This window comes from Chiloscyllium plagiosum, unplaced genomic scaffold (genome assembly GCF_037043375.1).
Source record: "Chiloscyllium plagiosum isolate Xiang-an unplaced genomic scaffold, Cpla_swu_hap1 HiC_scaffold_16, whole genome shotgun sequence".
Taxonomy (NCBI): Eukaryota; Metazoa; Chordata; class Chondrichthyes; order Orectolobiformes; family Hemiscylliidae; genus Chiloscyllium; species Chiloscyllium plagiosum.
Genome location: NW_028270154.1, coordinates 81,185,996 through 81,208,766, shown reverse-complemented (window position 1 = coordinate 81,208,766; position 22,771 = coordinate 81,185,996). Strand labels below are relative to the sequence as shown.

General features: G+C 41.1%; 1 protein-coding gene across 2 annotated transcripts in view; it reads right to left on the bottom strand.

Annotated features, from left to right (window-relative positions):
- Window positions 1-5,450: 5,450 nt before the first annotated feature.
- The window catches only part of ublcp1 (ubiquitin-like domain containing CTD phosphatase 1), a 46,949-nt gene continuing 29,628 nt past the window's right edge, over window positions 5,451-22,771 (bottom strand). For both annotated transcript variants that reach the window (XM_043703986.2, XM_087995472.1), the window contains exons 8-11: window positions 19,029-19,127; window positions 15,501-15,617; window positions 12,869-12,996; window positions 5,451-7,211 (exon numbers count right to left, since the gene is read on the bottom strand). In XM_043703986.2, the coding sequence (XP_043559921.1) occupies window positions 7,184-7,211; window positions 12,869-12,996; window positions 15,501-15,617; window positions 19,029-19,127 (372 nt within the window). In that variant the 3' untranslated portion in view covers window positions 5,451-7,183. The remainder of the gene's footprint in view (window positions 7,212-12,868; window positions 12,997-15,500; window positions 15,618-19,028; window positions 19,128-22,771) is intronic.

Below are 22,771 nucleotides of genomic sequence, written 5' to 3'. Positions count from 1 at the left end.
TTAGGATGCTATCTTTTTAACATGGACTATTAACAGCATTGTTTTGAGTGGCTTGCTGTGCACAAAATCATTTCATGTGACAGTTTGTAGCTGATGAAATCCTTTTAAAGTGTTTTGAGATATCCTGAGGTGGCAAAAAGCACGATAAGAATGCACGCTTTGGTGTCCCTTAACAAAATCAAAGTTTGGTAATCTACTTTTCCCAGTCTCAGAATCCTAATTTCAGCAGTACTGTAGTTAGCAGCTAGTTTTGAACTTTTAAAAGAAAATCATACATGGGATATTGACATCGCTGGATAGGCCTGCATTCCTAACTTATCTTGACCTGCATTTGAAAAATGGTAGTGAGCTGCCTTCCTGAACCGCGCCAGTATATGGGGTAGGTTCATCCAAAATGCTTTGAGGAAGGTAGCTTCAGCAACAGTGATATATTTCAAAGTCAAAATCATGTGTGGCTTGGAAATTGCACCATTTGTTAAATTAATTCATGGGATGAGGGCGACGCTGACCAGGCCAGCATTTATTGCCTATCCCTAATTGCCCAGAGGGCAGTTAAGAGTCAATCACATTGCTGTGGGTCTGGAGTCACACATGGTCTAGACCAGGTAAGGATGACAGTTGACTTCCCTAAAGGACTTAAGGGGCAATGTTTTCACACAGAAGGTGTTGCGTGTATGGAATGAGCTGCCAGAGGAAGTGGTGCAGTCTGGTACAAGTGCAGCATTTAAAAGGCATCTGGATGGGTATATGAATAGGAAGGGTTTAAGAGTGATATGGGCCAAGTGCTGGCAAATGGGAGCAGTTAGGTTAGGATATCTGGTCAGCATGGACTGTTTCTGTGCTGTACATTTCTATGACTATGATATTAGTGAACCAGATGGATTTTTCCAACAATGGACAATGGCTTCATGGTCATCTCCAGATTCTTCATTCCAGCTTTTTTATCGAATTCCAATTCCGTCATCTGCCATGGCTGAATTTGAACCTTGTTCCCCGGGAGGTTAACTGGGTCTCTGGATTAACAACCAATACTACTCGATCATCGCCTCACCAAGGCGGTGATGTTTCCATGTATCTGCTACCCTTATCCTTCTAGATGGGATTGGCTATGAGTTTTGGAAGATGCAGTCTCAGGAGCCTGAGTGGATTTGGAAGGAGCCTGAGTGGGTTGCTGCAGTGCACTTTTTAGTCCACACAAAAATATTTGCAGTTTCTCAGGTGTCTACACAGCTACCTTAAGTTCCCTGAAGACTCATTTCAGCTTAAAACCCTGCCACAAAATTGCCACGAGGCATTGCATAACAGAGTGCTTCCTAATTTCACTCCAGGATGTCCAGTTCTAATTTTTAAGGTTATTCTCTATAGTTCTATATTCCCCCATCAGAGAGAATAACTCCCTAAATCCACCATGCCAAAATCTCAATTTTAAAAGTCTTTCTCAGATTAACAATTTATCTTTCGGTCTCAAGGGAACACAAGCCAAGTTCAGCCAATCCTCATAATTTAAGCCTTAGTGTCAGGGCTATAGCTCTCCAAGACCAAGTGTATTCATCCTGAGATGATGTCTGCAAAGTGAATGCCGTGCTCCAATTGGGGTTTTATGTACTTCTGTTTCAGTAACACTTTCTGCATGCAGGCATATCTAGGTCACAAGTGCCCACCATTTCCCACAGAACACTTGGCTAAACTGCCCCACCATTCCTTACGTTTACTTTAACTTTATTTGCACTTACTTACCTTAACCTTATTCATGCCCTATTAGTTACAAACAGAAGATTAGAAGAATGTATGATTCTTTGTCCTTACTCACAAATCAGCTCTCTCTACTGTGATGATAAATTCTTACAATCCATCCAAATTTCTGCTGTCCAAAATCACCAGAATTGAAGCAGTCCCGAACAGCAACTGCTCAATAACCAACTAACTCTCAAGAGATGTCACAGTTGCTGTATCTCTGCTGCTGAATCATGTTATGGAGACACCACCCCACTTTGCCCTTTGTTCCCAAAGGTAAATCCCTACTGTCCCCGCTTTCACCCCTTCTTTACGAAGTTGCTCTCCCCATTCATTCACCTGTTAATTCAGAAGCTGTTACCCCTGCTCTCTCTCTCTCTCTCTCTCTCCCTCCATCACATTGCTGTCCCCACTCTTTTGTGTTGTTTCAGAAGTTGCTTTCTCCTTACAGTACTGCATCTGTGTTGGGATATACCCCATCTTTATTGATGACCCTCCCAGTTTATTCATGTATGAACCCTCAATGAAAGGCTTTCAGCTCAATGACTGCAGCAGGCCGTTCACTACAGATAAAACATACCCTGCCCTCACTTGACAGTCACTTTTCAACAGTAATTGCTCACCATCACTGGGATTAATCCTGGCTGTTACACCTCCTCTTCTCCAAGTATTGAGATTTACCTCAGTTGAGATCAGATACATTCTGTGCCAAATGGCAGGTGGATCCTACTCAACAACTGTTGACAAACGTACATAATAATACAAAGTTAGCTGTCATGGACTGCCATCTGGTGGTGGCAAGATTTACTTTCTTGATACAGCACTGTCACTTCAACCTTAACTATTCTGTCATTCCTCATGCAACCCACCTTAGATGCCCAGCTTGGTGGGACTGTCCTGGCAAAGTTCCCCATTACCTTAACCAGCTGTAAGATGCATCGCTTACTCTTCTGTATATTTACCTCTGGAGCACCCCCCACTATCTTCTATTTACAAGTTGATTTCTCAGACAAGTTAGTATCATAGAATTCTACAGCCCAGGAGGTCATTCCACCCACTGTCTTTACCGACTCCCAAAAGAACTACACAGCCTACTACCCACTCCCCAGTCCCATCTCCGTAGCCCTCTAAATTCATGACTACCAAACATGTATCCAGTTGTCTTCTGTTCTACATAAACACTGATGACACGTAGCTTCATCTCATTAATCTTTCCCAACATCTCCAGTTGAAATTCTCATTTGACATCCAGTATTGGATAAGCCGTTATGTCCTCCAATTAGTACCGAGGAACTCTAATGTCTTTGACTTCCGCTATTGATACATCCTTGGCACTGATTTCATCCCTATCCTTCAACACTGAATTAGACTGTTCATAATCTCAGCATCCTATCTGCCTTTCAATTTTGCACCCCATATTCTCTTTCCTTGACCACCTTAAAATTCTCCACCTCCATTTTAGGATTACAAGATTAGGTTGGAGGCTCCAGCTGAATATAAGCATTGGATATGAAGGGTAAAAGAAACAAAGAAATGACGTCTTCCAGTTTTGCTGAAAATTTATCAATCTAAAAGGCACTGATTCTCTCCCTCTTTTTCCGTTGCTGTCTGGTTGTCAGCGCTTCAATTCACTTGACAGAGCCCCAGTCAAAATCTGCTTCCTAAAAAGCAAAAGAACCGCAGATGCGGTAGCTCAGAGATTAGGACTGCTGCCTCACAGCACCAGGGTCTCAGGTTGAATTCCAGCTTTGGGTGACTGCCTGTGTGGAGTTTGCACGTTCTTCCAGTGTCTGCGTGGGTTTCCTCCGGGTGCTCTGGTTTCCTCCCACAGTCCAAAGATGTGCGGGTCAGGTGAGTAGGCCACACTAAATTGCCCGTAGTGTTAGGTGCATTAGTCGGAAGGAAATGGGTCAGAGTGAGTTACTCTTTGGAGGGTCACTCTTCAGAGGGTCGGTATGGGCTAGTTGGGCCGAAGGGCCTGTTTCCACACTGTAGGTCATCTAATCTAATCAGAAACAAAGACAGACGTTAATGGAAAAGCTCAGCCAGTCTGGCAGCATCTTTGAAGAGAAATTTGAGTTTACGTTTCAGGTTTGGTGACCCTTTCTCAGACTCTGACGTAGAGTCATCTAGACTCGAAACATTAGCTTGCTCTCTCTCCATGGATGCTACCTGACTCACTGTGATTTCCAACATTCAGTAGGCTATAGCTAATTTGTAGGAGAGAGCGAGGTCTGCAGATGCTGGAGATCAGCACTGAAAGTGTGTTGCTGCAGGTCAGGCAGCATCTGAGCAGGAAAGTCGACATTTCATCACTATAGCTAATCTGTACATCAACCTGCCTTGACATCACATCCCTTGATACTCTCATCAAATAATCTTTCAATTTCAGTCCTGGAAGGTCTAAACGTTCAACAGTACTGTAGCCTTCCAAGGTTCAGACTGCAACATGCTTTGTGAGAAAAGACTGCTTGCTCAATTGTATATTAAGCATTTAAAGAACTATCAAAACAAGTTTTCAGATTGTGAAGCCCATAAATGTTAGAAAAACAAACATGTACATATACACACATCTGTGTTACACTCCCCGCCCGCCCCACCCACAGCATCCGAATACATTACTCTGGCAGAAATCCTACATTAAATTCTTAAAGTGGTACATTACTGACAAGACTAACCCTTATTGTGTTGTTGATGATGGTGGTGGTGGTCATCTTGAATCTCTTCTTGTGGTTTGACACAACTCAACTGAACAAAATACAACTATTTTTGAGGTGGCACAGGAAGGGAATTTAGGATTCCACTTTGCTTAGGTTAGACAGAATAAGTTTCATTCCCCGCAGTTTTCACCATGATCCAAAAGGGTCATGGCCACTTTCACTAACAAAATTCTTCATTTACTGGCCTTCCTAGACTTAATTCAAATTTCTCGACCAATCACAGTGAGATTTGAGCTCAAGTTCTCTGGACCATGAAACCAGTCCATAACTTCTACACAATCACGTTCTTGCAAATTAAATAAGGAAGTCAAATGGTTAAGGCATCAAAGAACTGGATGACAAAATTCTAACTTCAAATAAAGCACTGCAGGTTGCCTGAGGATACACAGACAGACACACACCCACATAATCATTCTAAATGAGTCATTTTGACGCACTGGATAATCAGGTAAGAATTTTAATAGATTTACTCCTCCATATTCTCAGCCATACAGAGCATAAACAGGAGATTTTTCATACACATGACCCACTCCTTTCCTTTTACACTGTGTGTGGTGGTGAAACATGCCTAAAGCCCACAGTACATATGATCACAGTATTACTGAGCCTGGAGTTCCAGCCATCAGCTTCCAGGTTGAGTGAGCTGTTGCCGGAGTTTAAGATTATTTTCTGCACCTCAACTATATCCATTTTGGTGAAAACCCTGTTCTACACTCTGAATAGATAGAAATTGTCGAGAGTGTGGTGCTGGGAAAGCACAGCAGGTCAGGCAGCATCCAAAGAGCAGGAGAATCGGCATTTCGGGCAAGAGCCCTTCATCAAGAATGAAGCCCATCGATTCGTCTGCTGCTCGGATGCTGCCTGACCTGCTGTCCTTTTCCAGCAACACACTCTCATCTCTGATCTCCAGCATCTGCAGTCCTCACTTTCTCCATAGATAGAAATTGTCCCTCAGCTTCAAATAATAAAGCAGTTAAAGAATCACTTTGGACCAAAGAACGTCACCAGGTATTTTATTTAATATTTACACCTTTGATATTGCTCCACTGAGAATCACTTTTTTTTAAATACAGAATTCAACCTGGAATGTCTGTTTTCATTATTTAAAAGAATGAAAATAAACACATCGCAGTAATGAATGAAAATTCACAACAGGAAGAAACCAACATAAGAATTCCAGGACATTTCTGGCCCTTTTCAGCCAGGCTGAACTGTAAACAGAATAGTTTGACCTTCATTCAACTCCAGCAGGGGAACCCCTGCTGATCTCCAGCACACATTTTGTTATTCGCCGGTTCTTTGTTGCATAAGGAAAGGTGGTGTAAGAAAAATCTTGGGCATAAAGCACTACTGCATTCAGTTGCATGTGCTGCTTCGGCTGGGCTCTTTTACTCAGCAGAGTGACGGGAGAATGGTAACATAGAACTAAGACTTCAGAGCCCAGATCTCCTGATTTTAATCTTATTGGGTGCTTCCAATAGCTGCTGCATACATTGGAATATCTGGAAATAAGATGGTTTTCTTGCCTCGCACTCCCTTCAATACTATTGGACAGTCATTGTCTTGCCATATTCTTGTTACTGATTGCAGTAAAAAAATGATGGAAAACTTTGCAACAGCTAGCATGCTCACTATTGCATGCTTTTGGTTTTGTTTTACCTTTCGCTGCAAGAAACCACTTAGGAATAGAATATAAAGTTGCACTTCGCTATAGAGCATGACTGCCCTTTTGCTGTGCAGAGTAATCATCACCATGTAAGGTGGCTTGGTAGAAACCAAAAGCCAGGCTGATTTCTCACTGATGGATCTCAAACACATACAAAAACATTCAGAAAATGCAACACTCTACTGGTCAGTAGTTTGTTTGGAATAACATCAGCAGCATCTGAAGGAAGCAATGCTATCAAAGCAACAGTTTGAGGTGCATTGGTGCAGGAATCAATGAGCAGCAGGAATGAAACAGGAGGAGATAAATTCTCCAGGGTGTAGACCATGAAATGGCACAATGGTCGGTAACACATGTCCAGCCAGTAAAGCAAGGGTCATTGGGAGAGTCACTACACTGAAATACCAAGCATATGTCCATACAGCTTAGCACTAGCTGAAAGTAGATTTGGAAATAGGGTCTCTGAAGTGGGGCAAGGGCCAAAGTTCATTTGTTACTGCTTATACACTGGAGTTCAATCCACTGACAGGCAAGCTTAAAACATTCCCTCTGGTAAAACTTGGGTCAAACAGAAATTGTTCATGTAGGAATTCAAATGCTTTATCACATATATAATCCAAACTCAGCATACAAGGAGAGTCCGTTTGTCAAAAATAAGAACAACTTACTCTTGCATCAAATAACCTACAATTAACTTACTTCTGGTTTCAACCAACCATATGATAGAGCAAGAAAACTACACTTAGACAGGGGTATATGGCGATGCAGCAGGAACATTTTCCTATGTATGCAAACAGTGTGTCAGTATTTTGCTGAAACACATTGTTCTTTGTTCAATTCACTAGCCCTGAGTGCAGGACCAGCAGTGGGGATATCTGAAGTAGAAAGTAAGTTGCAGGTAGCACGTCAGTTGATAAGTCCCTTTGGCGTTGTGTTTTTTTCCTCGTTTTTGTTTTCGACTGTTGCAGTGCTCAGCACTTGTTCTGAGTTCAATCACAGTTAAAGTTTCTCACCTACTTCTGAAGAGTGCACAATCTAGGGCAGAAAGATCCACCTGGGGCTCTCACTGCCCTTGCTTCTTAGAGAGATATCTGCAGACGGAAGAGAAAGAATCAGCAATCAAAAAGTATAATCGCACGGTTGGCTAGAGAGCAACACTGATCGCAATATGCTGCAAGTTAGAAGTGCAGGCCAGAGGCTAAGAATCCTGTGGAAAGTTACTGGCCTCCTGTCTCCCCAAGGTCTGTCCACAAACTACAAGATGCAAAGACAGGAGTGTGATGGAATATTCTCCATTTATAGAGTCATAGAGATGTACAGCATGGAAACAGATCCTTTGGTCCAATTCTTCCATGCCAACCAGATATCCCAACCCAATCTAGTCCCACCTGCCAGCTCCTGGCCCATATCACTCCAAACCCTTCCTATTCATATAGCCATCCAAATGCCTTTTAAATGTTGCAATGTACTAGCCTTCACCACTTCCTCTGGTAGCTCATTCCATACAGCTACCACCCTTGGGTCTCTTTTATATCTTTCCCCTCTCACCCTAAACCTATGCCCTCTAGTTCTGGACTTCCCCATCCCAGGGAAGAGACTTGTCTATTTATCCTATCCATGCCCTTCATGATTTTATAAACCTCTATAATGTCACCTCTCAGCCTCCAACACTCCAGGGCGAACAGCCCCAGCCTGTTCAGCCTCTCCCTGTAGCTCAAATCCTCCAACCCTGGCAACATCCTTGTAAACCTTTCTGAACCCTTTCAAGTTTCACAATATCCTTCCAACAGGAAGGAGACCAGAATTGCACACAATATTCCAAAAGTGGCTGCAACTTGACCTCCCAACTGCTGTACACAATATTCTGACCAAAGGAAAGCATATCAAACGCCTTCTTCACCATCCTATCTACCTATGATTCTATTTTCAGGGAGCTATCTACCTATGATTCTATTTTCAGGGAGCTATGAACCTGCACTCCAAAGTCTCTTTATTTAGCAACACTCCCTCGGACCTTACCCTTAAGTTTTTAAGTCCTGCAAAGATTTGCTTTCCCAAAATGCAGCACCTGACATTTATCTAAATTAAACTCCATCTGCCATTTCTCAGCCCATTGGCCCATCTGATCAAGAACCTATTGTAATCGGAGGTAACCTTCTTCACTGTCCACTACACCTTCAATTTTGGTGTCATCTTGTAAACTCACTAACTATACCTCTTATGCTCGCAACCGAAATGACGAAAAATAGTGGACCCAGCACAGATCCTTATGGCACTCCACCGGTCATAGGCCTCCAGTCTGAAAAACAACCCTCCACCACCACCCTCTGTCTTCTACCTTTGAGCCAGTTCTGTATCCAAATGGCTAGTTCTCCCTGTATTCTGAGAGATCTAACCTTGCTAACCAGTATCCCATGGGGAATTTTGTCGAATGTCCATATAGATCACATCCACCGTTCTGCCCTCATCAATCCTCTTTGTTACTTCTTCAAAAAACTCTAATCAACTTTGTGAGACATGATTTGCCACTCTCAAAGCCAAATTAACTATCCATAATCAGTCCTTGCCTTTCCAAATAAGTGTACATCCTGTCCCTCAGGATTTCCCTCCAACAACTTGCCCACCACCGATGTCAGGGTCACTGGTCTATAGTTCCCTGGCTTGTCCTTACCACCTTTATTAAACAGTGGCACCACGTTAGCCAACCTCCAGTCTTCTGACACCTCACCTGTGACTATTCGTGATAGAAATATCTCAGCAAGGGGCCCAGCAATCATATCCTTAGCTTCCCACAGAGTTCGAGGGTACACCTTATCAGATCCTGGGGATTTATGCACGTTTCAAGACATCCAGCCCTCCCTCCTCTGTAATATGGACATTTTTCAAGATGTCACCATCTATTTCCCTACATTGTGTATCTTCCATGTTCTTTTCTACAATAAACACTGATGCAAAATAATCGTTTAGTATCTCCCCATCTCCTTCTGCTCCATACAAAGGCCACCTTGCTGATCTTTGAGAGACCCTATTCTCTCCCAAGTTACCCTTTGTCCTTAATGTATTTATAAAATCCCTTTGGATTCTCCTTAACTCTACTTGCCAAAGCTATCTCATGTCCCCTCTTTTGCCCTCCTGATTTCCCTCTTTAGTATACCCCTACTGCCTTTATACTCACCTAAGGATTCATTCAATCTATCCTGTTCATTCCTGACATATGCTTCCTTCTTTTTCTGAAGCAAACCTTCAGTTTCTTTAGTCATTCAGCATTCCCTACACCTACCAGCCTGTCCTTTCATACTAACAGGAATATCCTCTCTCTGGACTCTCATTATCTCATTTCTGAAGGCTTCCCATTTTCCAGCCGTCCCTTTACCTGCAAACATCCGCCCCCCCCAATCAGCTTTTGAAAATTCTTGCCTAATACCATCAAAATTAGCCTTTCTCCAATTTAGAACTTCAACTTTTAGATCCGGTCTATCCTTTTTCATCACTATTCTAAAACCACCAGAATTATGGTTGGTGGCTCCAAAATGCTCCCCAAAAGTGCCCTGCCTTATTTCTCAAGAGTAGGTCAAGTTTTACACCTTCTCTAGTAGGTACATCCACATACTGAATCAGAAAATTGTCTTGCACGCACTTAATAAATTCCTCTCCATCTAAACCCTCAACACTACGGCAGTCCCAGTCTATGTTTGGAAAGTTAAAATCCCCGACCATAACCCCCCTATTATTCTGACAGATAACTGAGATCTCCTAACAAATTTGTTGCTCAATTTTCTGCTATTAGGGGGCCTTTAATAATCCCAATAAGGTGATCATCCCTTTCTTATTTCTCAGTTCAACCCAAATAACTTCCCTGGATGTGTTTCTGGGAAAATCTTGCCTCAGTACAGCTGTAATGCTATCCCTTATCAAAAATGCCACTCCCCATCTCCTCTTGCCTCCCTTTCTGACCTTCCTGCAGCATTAAGCTGCCCATCCTGTCTATCACTGAGCCATGTTTCTGTAATTGTTGTGATATCCCAGTCCCATATTCCTCACCATGCCCTGAGTTCATCTGCCTTCCCTGTTAGGCCCCTTGTATTGAAGTAAATGCAGTTTAATTTATTAGCCCGAGCTTGTTCTATGCTTTGTCCCTGCCGGCCCTGACTGTTTGTCTCACTTCTTTCCTCATCTGTACCAGTCTCTGATTGATCTCTTATCTCACTACCTCCCTGCCAGTATATTAGTCCCCTTCCAATTCAGATGCAATCCATCCTTCTTGTACAGGTCACCTCTACCCCAGAAGAGATTCCAATGACACAAAAATATGAATCAGTCTTCCCCGCACCAGCTCCTCAGCCATGCATCCATCTGCTCTATCCTCCTATTCCTATCCTCACTAGCTCACAGCACCGTGAGTAATCTAGATATTACTACTCTTGAGGATCTCCTTTTTAAATTCCTACCTAACTCTTTATATTCTCCCTTCAGAATCTCATCCTTTTCCCTTCCTATGTCTTTGGTTCCATTGTGTACAGTTGCCTGAATGAGTGCAGTTCCAACAACATGCAAGTAGCTCGACATCATTCAGAACAAAGCAGCACACTTGATTGGTACAAAGTACACCACTTTCAACACTCTCTTCCTTCACCACTGACAAACAGTGGCAGCAGTGTGCATCATCTACAGGATTAGATTAGATTACATTATATTACATTACAATGTGGAAACAGGCCCTTCGGCCCAACAAGTCCACACCAACCCGCCGAAGCGCAACCCACCCATACCCCTTACCTAACACTACGGGCAATTTAGCATGGCCAATTCACCTGACCTGCACATCTTTGGACTGTGGGAGGAAACCGGAGCACCCGGAGGAAACCCACGCAGACACAGGGAGAACGTGCAAACTCCACACAGTCTGAGACGGGAATTGAACCCAGGTCTCCGGCGCTGTGAGGCAGCAGCTCACCAAGGCTCTTCCCATATGAACTTCCAAACTGTAACCTCTATCACCTAGAAAATTGAGGGAAACACGGGAACACACAAAATATATTTCCCTTCAAGCTATACATTATTCTGACTTGGGACTATGTTACCAATGTTTCATTTTGGAAGTCCCTTCTTCTTGATTCTGGAAGTCCCTTCTTAACACTGTGCTCAGACACCAAAAGACTTCTAATAGCGCAAGACAATAGTTTTATACCATCACTTTCTCTATCGTAATTAAGGATGGGTAATTATTGCTGACCTAGCTAGAGACACTAAAATCCATGAACAACTTTTTAAAAAATTAACAATCTGCAGAACTAATCTAGAATACCATGACTATAAAAGCACAGCTTCAGGATATATTCCAAAGCACATCATACATACATGCAGTACTTCTAATTCTAACACTTGGAGGTGGAGAGGGGTAATGTGTCTACAGTTAGCATGTAGAGATACATACTGCAGACATTATAACCCTCACAATTTGTGCTCAGTCAGGACAGGAAGTGGAGGTGATTTCCTAACGCCTATACTACATAAGCTGGGAAACACAATTAAAACTGGTTTTACTTTTAGCTGAAGTCTTACAGATGAAAATGCAACGGTCACTCAGCACAAATGAAGTCTCATTTCCTGGAGCAGGAAAATACCAATGATTTACATATTTGTAAGGCTGAGTTTACCACAGTAGCAAGTTGCTGCACTATACCAATTGATCAATAATTTAGAACCAAGTAGAACAAGCCTCACTTGTAATGTTAATAATCCTATAAGTTGCAGTAACATTTCTGGATTTCAATATAAAATTAATGCACTGTCTCTTCCCTTATGATATGCAATGGTAGCAGATGAAGTATATACCAAATCCAATGCATTCAAAATCATTTCAAAGGGATATCAATCCTGAGGAATGATTTGAAAAACCCAATGCCATTGTCATGTACAAATGGACAATGAGGACAACTCCCTCTGCTCTACCACCACTGCACCTCAGCCCAATTTATAAAAGGCATTTTCCTGCCAAACCTCATTCCATTATATGCACTACCATGTAATAACACACATTCTCAGTCTCCCCTTGAGATTTCTAATAAGTGGAAATCAAGAATCTGTTTTGGACTACATCATGGTCCTGTGTACATTAGGAATGTGTTGCAGATGGCTCTAATGTTTAAATCTATCAGCCACACAAGATGCTGACCCCATTATTCTCAGTCAGATTTGTACTTAGGCCACAGAGGTGAAAAGAGCACCACATTATATAGTCAAACCATACTACATAGGAGGTGGTCATCATCCTGTATTCTGATCTCTCAATGGCCCTATATTTCACCTTCAGATAGAGATCAAGTTTTCAGGTAATGATTTTCAAATCTGAACAATTTACTGAGTAAATATACAGCACCAGTTACCCTGAGAGACTCTCCACAGAGGAACAGTAACAGAAGTCTCAGGAGCGGTGCCTGAAAGCACTTTTGAAGATAGAGGCTTTGAGAATGTTTTTAAAAGATGAGATGTATGAACCCATGTGGCAGGCTTGAAGGCAGAAGTTCAGTAGGAGATCTGAAGGCAGAATTAACAATGAAATAAATAATAACCATCTTTCCACAGAACCATCTTGTGAAGCTGTAAAGTTGGAGGTCTATGCTTTGAGTACATTACAAGTCTCCAAGCCAGGAAAACATCTGCACCTTTGATATTTTTTGCTGACAAATGAAACATGACCTTTGCTGGTTTACAGCATGCAAAGTCAGAGGTAACAGAGACACCTTACCTTTCCCAGTGCTTATGATTGAGGTCTGTGAAGTCATCTAGCTTGCCAATCTCCTTCAGGTACTGAGACAGTTTCAGCAGCTCCCGGTCTTTATCTCGGTTGAGATGAGCCTTCATGAAGGGTCTGATCTGGTAACAGAGGAATATGACACATGTTTCATTCACGTCTTTACATTCAGCACCCACGTCATGGAATAAATCCCACATATTTATTGCCCTCTCAAAGTTCATGGCTAATGGGCAGTCTGCCAGAAGATCAAGTGCCAATCAGAATAAAGGACACAGGTTCAATTCATACTTGATCACATTTGGAAGAGCAATTGGAATGTTACAAGACCCTTGAACAAAAGGGTTCTAACTATTAATTATAATAAAATCTCTCCTACGTTATACACACAGATGAGTGGAATTTGGATAACAGGTGGATGATACTCAGTGTTACCACTCTTTGTAATCAATTGTTGTCCAGGTTCATACACCAAAAACAAATTCTTTGACAAGATATCAGAAAGCTGCAAACACCTCAAGGTGCTGCACACACCACCTGCAGTAAACCAATTTTAAACCAAAACAGTCTAGCACCAAAAATGGACCAATCTTTTCTCAAAGTGTTTAGCATTCGGAGAGTTACTCCTCAAGAACAGTAATTTGATCAATAGAAAGTTCAATCTGCTTCATAGAAGCACATACTTCCTTATGGCTAGTACAGAACAAATTTTCAGCATTAGAAATCAAAACTATCTTGGTGTCATCATGGGGATCTGCATAATGTAGGGGTTCAGGAATAGTGCAAATGGGGACAGAGAGGGACTGTGTTTGGCAGGGTGAGGACATTCATGTGCATTGTTCTCAAAAATAAAAGCAAAGTTACAAGGGTGAATTAATTTTTCTATCTTTTTTTTTTGTAAATGTACAAAGGAATGCGGGGAGGGCTTGGGGAGCAGACCCGACTCTGTGGTTAGCAGTGCTGCCTCACAGCACCAAAGACCTGGGTTTGACTCCACCTTTGAGCGACTGTCTGTGTGGAGTTTGCACATTCTCCCCGTGTCTGCAAGAGTTTCTTCCGGGTGCTCCAGTTTTCTCCCACAGCCCAAAGATGTGCAGGTTAGGTGGATTGGTCATGCTAAATTGCCCAGTGTCCAGGGATTAGCCATGGGAATTGTAGAGTTATAGGGATTGTGTAGTGGGGTGAGTCTAGTTGGGATGTTCATCGGAAGGTTGGTGTGGCCTGCTTCCACACTGTCGGCGTTCTATGAAATATATGCTTCCTTTTCTGAAAAAAACGTTGTTTTATTCCAACTGAAATCTTTTTGGCATTTGTTTCTTTACCAGCACAACAGGTAACACATTCTAAAGAAAATTAAAATAATGTGAATGAAGGAGATCCGAAATAAACACAGTGCCGGAAAAGCTCAATAGGTCTGGAGAAAGAAGCAGGGTTAACACTTCAAGCCCGACACGACTCTTCTTTGGAGTGCTCGAAGTTCCCAAGAAGAGTCATGTTCGATTTGGGATCTGAACTGTTTCTTTCTCCACTGAGGCAGTCAGACCTATTGACTAGTTCTGGTTCTTTATTGTTATTTCACATCCTAAAAAAATACTTCAGGCTTTGGGGCAATTTTGACAATATTTTAATGCTACAGTACAGACACTAACAAAACTAATATTTTTCTACCTGCACCACTGCAAATAAGATTGAAAGCAGTGAAATGGGTGGCTGGGAGCAGTAATAGCTGTCTCTGATCCATTCTCTGTGGGGAAGCACCTGCCATTTCCACACAAGAGCTTACCTAGGACACAAACACAACCTGTGGGGGGAGAATGACACAGAAACTCAGGCTGCTCAAATGTGACAATTACTGGTCAAGTCTGGTTTGTTAAGCGGCAAGAATGCCGTGCTGAAGCAAGAAAACGCTCTCTTTTTAAAGTCCATTTGAGATAGGTTAAATAGACCAACATGACATTTCCTGTCCTACATAAAATTATCCAGTGATGAAGCAAAGGTGCCACACTCAAACTCCAACCAATATGCCAAGGTTCACCAAAGATCCTTAGACAGCACTTCCAAACCCACGATCACTTCCATCTAGAAGGAAAAGGGCAGCAGGTACTTAGGAACACTACCACCTGCAAGTCCCCCTCCAAGCCACTCACCACCCTCACTTGGAAATATACTGCCGTTGCTTTATAGTCGCTGGATCAAATTCCAGGAATTCCCTCCCTACCGGCATTTGGGTCAACCCACAGCAAATGGGCTGCAACGATTCAAAAAGGCAGCTCACCACCACCTTCTCAAGGGCAAACAGGGATGGGTATCAATGCCGGCCAGCTCACAACGCCCAAGTTCCACAAATGAATTTTAAAAAGTGAGTAATCTTTAAACTAACTGAATCTAATCATAACTGAATGTTTGTCCGTTGTAAATTAAAACAGTTTAGCAAAAGCTTTGATTGTTTTCAGCTCAAAAGGCATTGTACACTAACATACAAGTCAATTTAGGTTAACATTAATCCAATATAGTACGAATTACTATTAACTGTAACACTAATGGTGCCAACAGGAAACGTAAATTCTTAACAGAAAGTACAACGAATCCCGAGCTTATATGGGAACCATAAGGGAGTAGCCCTTACCTTTAGCCCATTTTGTGGGTTCATCAGGAAGTTTCGACCAATGTCATCAAACATTATCGTATTTTTTCTAGTGTAGAACTCCGGAAATTTATCCCATATGACACCCAGTGGTTTAACCTGTGAACAGAATCTTTGTGACACATCATCTAAAAAATGCTGGAACCATACCTGAATTTAGGTGCTTGGGAAGGAAAAAAAGAGGAAGAGAGCAATCTTAATTGACACTGCCGCTGTACTTGAATTCCTAACACCAGTAGAAAGTAGCTTCCAAATCTACTACACTCATTTGGGAAATCGGCCCAGTTTAACGAATAATGGAATGAGCCTGGTTCCATCTGGAGGTCTTTCCTACTGTGTGCAATTCCACAGCATAGAACTGCCATCAGTTCAGCACCAATTAGTTATGACACACAGAGAAGCTGCAGGATAGTTGGTTCTCCAAGTATAAATAAGTATCACGACTGATGTAGAGTAGGTGCTAAAGCACTTTGTTGGGAGAAAAGAGTGACTTCATAGTTTACTTATCTCCACTATACTTCATTAAAAATAGTTACTAAAATAGTACAAAAGATCCTTACCCTGAGTTTATTTTAGGCTCTTGGGTCTTAAAAGACAAAACTTATAAGATAATGGATGATTGGTTTTAATTTTCCAAAATCAACCCTTGATAAGGGCATGGTCCTATTACTTTGGAAGATAGCAAATGTACATTTTATTCAAAAATGTGAGGGAGACAGAAAGTAGGAAAGTGCAGGCCAGTTAGTTTAATTCCTATCACAGGGAAAATGTTAGAAGCTGTTACGAAAGTTATAACAGGGCACTTGGATAAACTCAAAGCAATCAGAGAGTCAATATGGATCTATGAATGAGAAACCAGTTACACACTGCACTTTGATTTCCAAATAGTATTTGATAAGATGTCACATCACAAGTTATTGCGAAAATAAAAAGGGCAGCACACTGGAAGAAGACTGTCTAAAGGACAACCCATGGACAAAACCAACGTCATCTACAAAATTCCATGCAAGGACTGCCACAAACACTACGTAGGACAAGCAGGAAGAAAGTTAGCCACCAGGATACACGAACACCAGCTAGCCACAAAAAGACACGACCCTCTCTCCCTCGTAGCCCTACACACAGATGAAAATGTAATGAAACATCTGGATATCAAACCTACAGCTCAGCGAGCAAACCTACACCCTAAACCTCAACCTGAGCTACAAACCTTGCAACTGTCTAAAGGAAGGTGGAGAATAGAGGAATACTGGTCTTTTACAAGATGTGGCAAGCAGTGCGCCACACAATCAGTGCGGGGCCTCAAATGCTTACAATTTATATAAATGACTTAGTTGAAGAGAAGTAAGGTATCGTTGCCAAATTTGCTGACAACACAAAGGTAAGAAGTAGGTTGTGAAGTGGACAGAAGGCGGCTACAAAAAGATGTTGATAGGTTAACTGAGTGGTCAAAGATGAAGTATAATGTGGGAAAATGTGAAATTGTCAATTTTGGCAGGAGAAATTAAAAAGAAGCATATTATCTAATGGTGAGAGATTGCAGAGGAATCTGGGTACCTGTTGTAGTTCTGTTCGCCGGGCTGGGAATTTGTGTTGCAGACGTTTCATCCCCTATCTAGGTGACATCCTCAGTGCTTGGGAGCCTCCCATGAAGCGCTTCTGTGATATTTCCTCCTGCATTTATAGTGGTTTGTCTCTGCCGCTTCTGGTTGTCACTGGAACTGACAACCGGAAGCGGCAGAGACAAACCACTATAAATGCAGGAGGAAATATCACAGAAGCACTTCAGAGGAGGCTCCCAAGCAGAGGATGTCACCTAGACAGGGGACGAAACGTCTGCAACACAAATTCCCAGCTCGGTGAACAGAACCACAACAACGAGCATCCGAGCTACAAATCTTCTCACAAACTTTGAATCTGGGTACCTTTTTGGATGAATTGCGAAAGCTTAGTATGCAGGTACAGCAAGTAATTAGGAAAGCTAATAGAATGTTAACATCTATCATAAGCATAATGAATACAAATGTAACATGGCGTTGCTTCAGTTTTATAGGGCACTGGTGAGATCGTACGTAGAGTACTGTGCAAAGTATTGTCACTTTAACGAAGGAATTAAATGCATTGGAGGCCGTTCAGAGATTTAGTAGACTAATGCTAATGGATGGGTTATTTTATGAAGGTTGGATAAGCTAGGCTTGTATGCACTTAGAAGGTTAAGAATCACTATGATTCATTCATATAAAATCCTAAGGAGTCTTAGCATGGTAGATGTGGTGAGGATATCTCCTCTTAGGGATCACTGTTTAAAAATCAGGTGTCACCCAGTTAGGAGAAATTAAACAAAAAATTTCTCTCAGACGGCCATGAATCGTTGGAACTCTGCCATAAAAAGGCAGTGGAAACAGACTCCTTGAAGATTTTCAATGTAGAGGTAGATCGATTCTTGTTAAGCAAGGAGTTGAAATATTATCAGGGTAGGCAAGGTGAATTTAAAATCAGATCAGCCGTGATTTTACCGAATGGGGGAACGTACTTGAAGGGTTGAATCTCATACTTTTGCTGATTATTTATATGTTCATACGTACTGACTGGGATAACATGTGCTTACTCCAGAAAGCTGAGTGAAGAAGAATAAGGACTACAGTCAATCCTTACATACTTACATGAAGTATTTGTTTACAAGAGATGCATATGACAAAGAAGTACCTCTTAGTGCAACAACCTTTTATTCACACTGTCCCTATGGATAGGGGCATTACCAGAATCCCGTCAATTAAGTATAATAAATTCCCAGTAAATGGCCACTGCTGCATTTAATTAAATATCATTGATCCACAATTCACACTGAACTGAGGTTAAATGCAGACTAAAGTTGGCACCTCATACCTGACCTAGCTGTGCATAATACTGATGAAGTGTCTGAAACAAAGTATCCACATTCTTGAGCACCAACATCCATTACCTCAACTGACAAAAATAATTCACAAAAAAGTTTTACAAAATGAAATGTTTAATTGGATGGAATACCAATCCGGTTTTGTAACTGACTGGTCTGACTGCTCATCAGTACATGAAGAGAAAATGAGGTCTGCAGATGCTGGATGAACTCGGATTTCACCAGTTTCCTCATTTCCCCTCCTCCCAGCCTGTCTCAGTCAAATCCATCAAATTCAGCACCGCCTCCCTAACCTGCAATCTTCTTCCCGACCTCTCCGCCCCCACCCCAATCTGTCCTATCACCCTCACCTTGACCTTTTTCCACCTATCACATTTCCGACGCCCCTCCCCCAAGTCCCTCCTCCCTATCTTTTATCTTAGCCTGCTGGACAAACTTTCCTCATTCCTGAAGAAGGGCTAATGCCCGAAACGTCGATTCTCCTGTTCCCTAGATGCTGCCTGACCTGCTGCACTTCTCCAGCAACACATTTCCATCTCTGCTCATCAGTACATGTACCAGGATATAAAAGCAGCACTGCTTTTATAAACATTAAAAGCTATTTTCACACATACCTCCACTACCCCTCTCTTAGGTGTATGCACTGTGATCATAGCTGCACTATCCAACATGAAGGTGATCTTATAGTTAGCATGTGTTGTAACTCCTAGTTCCTGAAAAAACAAGAGAAAAGACAAAGTTCAACAGAGAAAATTAAAATAATGGAAAAATCACACAAAATACAATGCAAAACCTCAAAGAAAACCCGAGTACCTCTGCACCACTCCTGGGATGCCTGCTAATTCCAAGGATATTGCAGTTATTTTCCTAGTTTACAGCAAGAAGATCTTCCATTCACATTGTAAATTATTTTGATAAACAGAACAAAGTGCTTCATAATTTGAGATTCTGGTGAGATACAGTGACTACAATACTAACCAACACAAATGTGTAATTTTCTACATCATAGAAAATAAAAATTAATTCAAATTCCTGCTAAAAAATGCCATATCAATTTTGCTTAAAAGTGTATTTCATAAAAACTAACAAAAGAATAACTTCCGTTTATCACTTCTTCTCACAGTAACAGGTTAATTACACATTTTTTAAAAAAAGCCAAAAGATGGCTAAGAGAATTTCAACTTATGTTAACTCTGACATCAGTGTCATGACCCTTTGTTACTTGGCTAAAAAAATACACAACTTTTGGATTATATAACAATGAAAAACAATATCCCAAGTTTTGAAGTGGAATTTTTATTTTGGTCATTCCCAAGTACATGTTTATATATCGAGAATATGCTGCATTATATAGAATTTTAGTTTGTACTTCATTTAATACGATATCGCACTTTGTCCAACATGCTCAGGTATTCAACTAAAGTTCACAGTCATCATATACTTACATTCTACTTACTGTCCAATCTGTCCAACTTCCAAACACTGCACCTCTAGATTTCACAGCACAGCCTCTATATTGCCCTGAATTATTAATTCAGGACTTGCATCATTGATCCTGTCATAAACCTGTCATACCCTCTTCATCGTGTGAGAACCCATCTCACCACTTGAGTCAACTCCCATGCTGTGACCATCCAAGTTTAATGAATGTTTAAGCTCTCAAACTTATTCAGCATTTACTGACAAAAGTAAATTATAATCAGAGTAACTGGTACTTTACAGATTGTCACAATAGTGGTACAATTTGAATGAACACTTCCAACTTCTACCATCTGATTTTAATACTCAAGACTGTCACGGACTAAAATGGGATTTTAGAAAGGACAAAGCATGGATCCAAAATGGCAGCAGTGATCACCTGAACACATTGTGGCAAGTTCAGGAAACCATTGTGGAGTAACCAAAATTATCTGAAGTGAAATTACCGTATCACCTAAAACCACTGGAACTAGTCAACTGAGTTAGTAACTCTTGTGTCCTCTATAGATTTACACTTATATGAGAAGTTGCACATATTGAACATGAAAGAGTTGCCTGCAACTATCCAGTCTGGAAAGACAATGAAGCTAAACTTGGGAATACACAATGAACCATATTTCAGTAGCTGTTTGGCAGATCAGGCAGAGAGAAAGAAAATGAAAACAGCAAAGATGGGAACACACTCACACCACTGCTTCCTTCTCATCAGCACAAAAGTCAGCATCAGTGATAAAACAATTTGGCGAACTGGGAACTAAACAGTCTTATAAATTTCACTACTACTGAGAATACAAGACATCAACTAAACAGTCATGGTATCAGGTTCAACTCTAATAATTCAAGGATTCCAAGGAATTTTTAAACTGCATATTTTTTATATTCTAATTACACTAGACATTCTCCATTTTAAACTTCATCTTTGTGTGTGTGTGTGTTTGATATCATAGTTTATTAGCTTGAGGTTAGTGAGTAATAAAATTCCTCTTATTTCACTCAAGAAAACCTTACAATTAGCTCTCAATTCTAAACCAGTGACAATGGTTGAAGTGTGATGTAGAGGCATATGAAAAATAATTAAAAATATTCACTATGGCCAACCCACACGATTAAATCAGGGAAGCCAGATCATCCCTTTTCACTTTGTTGTGACATGGTTATACTCTTCAATATAGCTAAAGTTCAAGTCTGACCTGTTGCCTTTCTGGTTTCAAGAACTTGCTTCTTCCTATCAACTTTTCAGTCAAGGTAACATGGTACACAACAGTTGGACCCAGCATCAGATGATGCTTAATATTTAGATCAGTAATATAAATTTTCAGATTATAGCAGTGTCTTACCAGTAACAAAGTGGCAGGCACAAATAGTCTTGCAATAACCATATATTAAAGATTCATCAACAGGGATATTAAATGACACTTCCTCCCAATGAATTATAAACAAAGGGAGTTCAATCATGAGTAAAAAGAGGCAAATAACAATTGATCTCCAGAACTTCTGAGAATCTAAGAAACAATCATTGCCAACAGTGGAAATAACAATGATTTTAATAGAATGATAATGTTTGCCCCACCCACCAGCTATTAGATTTCAGGCTGATTCAGTGTTCTCCTACTCTAACACAATTATCAAATAACCTCAGACTATTTATTTCTTTACTTTTCTAATGTTTTTTGTTCCTAAGAATTTGATCTTAAGAATCTGCTCTGGCACCTTTGTACCTAAGGTGGTGCTGTAATGTAGTGACTGTAAACTTTTCACTGTACTCTGAGTATATGCAACAATAAAGCTAATTCAATTCAATCTTCCAGGAAAGTTTGCCTCCTCCATGTTTTTTTCAAAACCTAACCTGATTTGCTTTTTGTCTTTCATTTTATTAAATCTGGTTATAACCTTTATGACAGCACCTGGCTTTCCGATTTCAAATGGGTATACTTGTCTTCTTCTGAAAATGTGAGGAAAATAGGTGTCCATTGACTCTCAGCAATGTTCTATTATGTGGTTATTGCCTATGACAGTCCATTTAAAGGTAAAGAAGTATTTCAGCTCAGGACAGCACATCATTCCATCAACAAAAATTAAAAGAAAAACATCTTCAAGCTCACAAGTTATTCCATGTCATCCTAATTTAAATGTGTACCCAATAATGCTTGTAGATCAATTTTCCTCAGTGAAACGTGCTAAAACAAGCTGAGACTTTAGATTAATGAAGTAGCAGAAAAATAGCAAGTTTATACAGAGCACTTGTAGGATTATGACCTGTTATTAGAAGAGGCTAAGTCAGTGCATTCCATTATCTGAGATGGTGACAACCAGTACCCAGCACAAGATCTAAACACGACCCCACAGCACACCCCCCGCCCCACTTTTAAACAGTATATATTACATTGAGTGGGAACAACATTGCTGGAAGCAATTGTGTGGCTCCTTGCATGTTTTTTGGAATGCAGCTGCCAGAGCCTTTTGAGGGAAGGGGCAATTACAAAGCCTGCCCAAAGTATGCTGTAACTGTGCCTTTCTGCATCACTAGCCTGTATGAATAATCTAGAGTCAGAAGTGTGGTGCTGGAAAAGCACAGCCAGTCAGGCAACATCCGAGGAGCAGGACAGTCGTCGTTTCCAGCATAGGCACTTCAACCCGATGCTGACTCTCTTGCTCGTCGGATACTGTCTGACCGACTGGTTATACTTTTCCAGCAACACACTTTTTGACTCTGATCTCCAGTATCTGCAGTCCTCACTTTCCCCTTGTATGAACAAACTACCCTAACCAAATACTGCAGAAGATTCAAAGTCTGCGAGAAGATTTGTAGCTCGGGTGCTCGTTGTTGTGGTTCTGTTCGCCGAGCTGGGAATTTGTGTTGCAGGCGTTTCATCCCCTG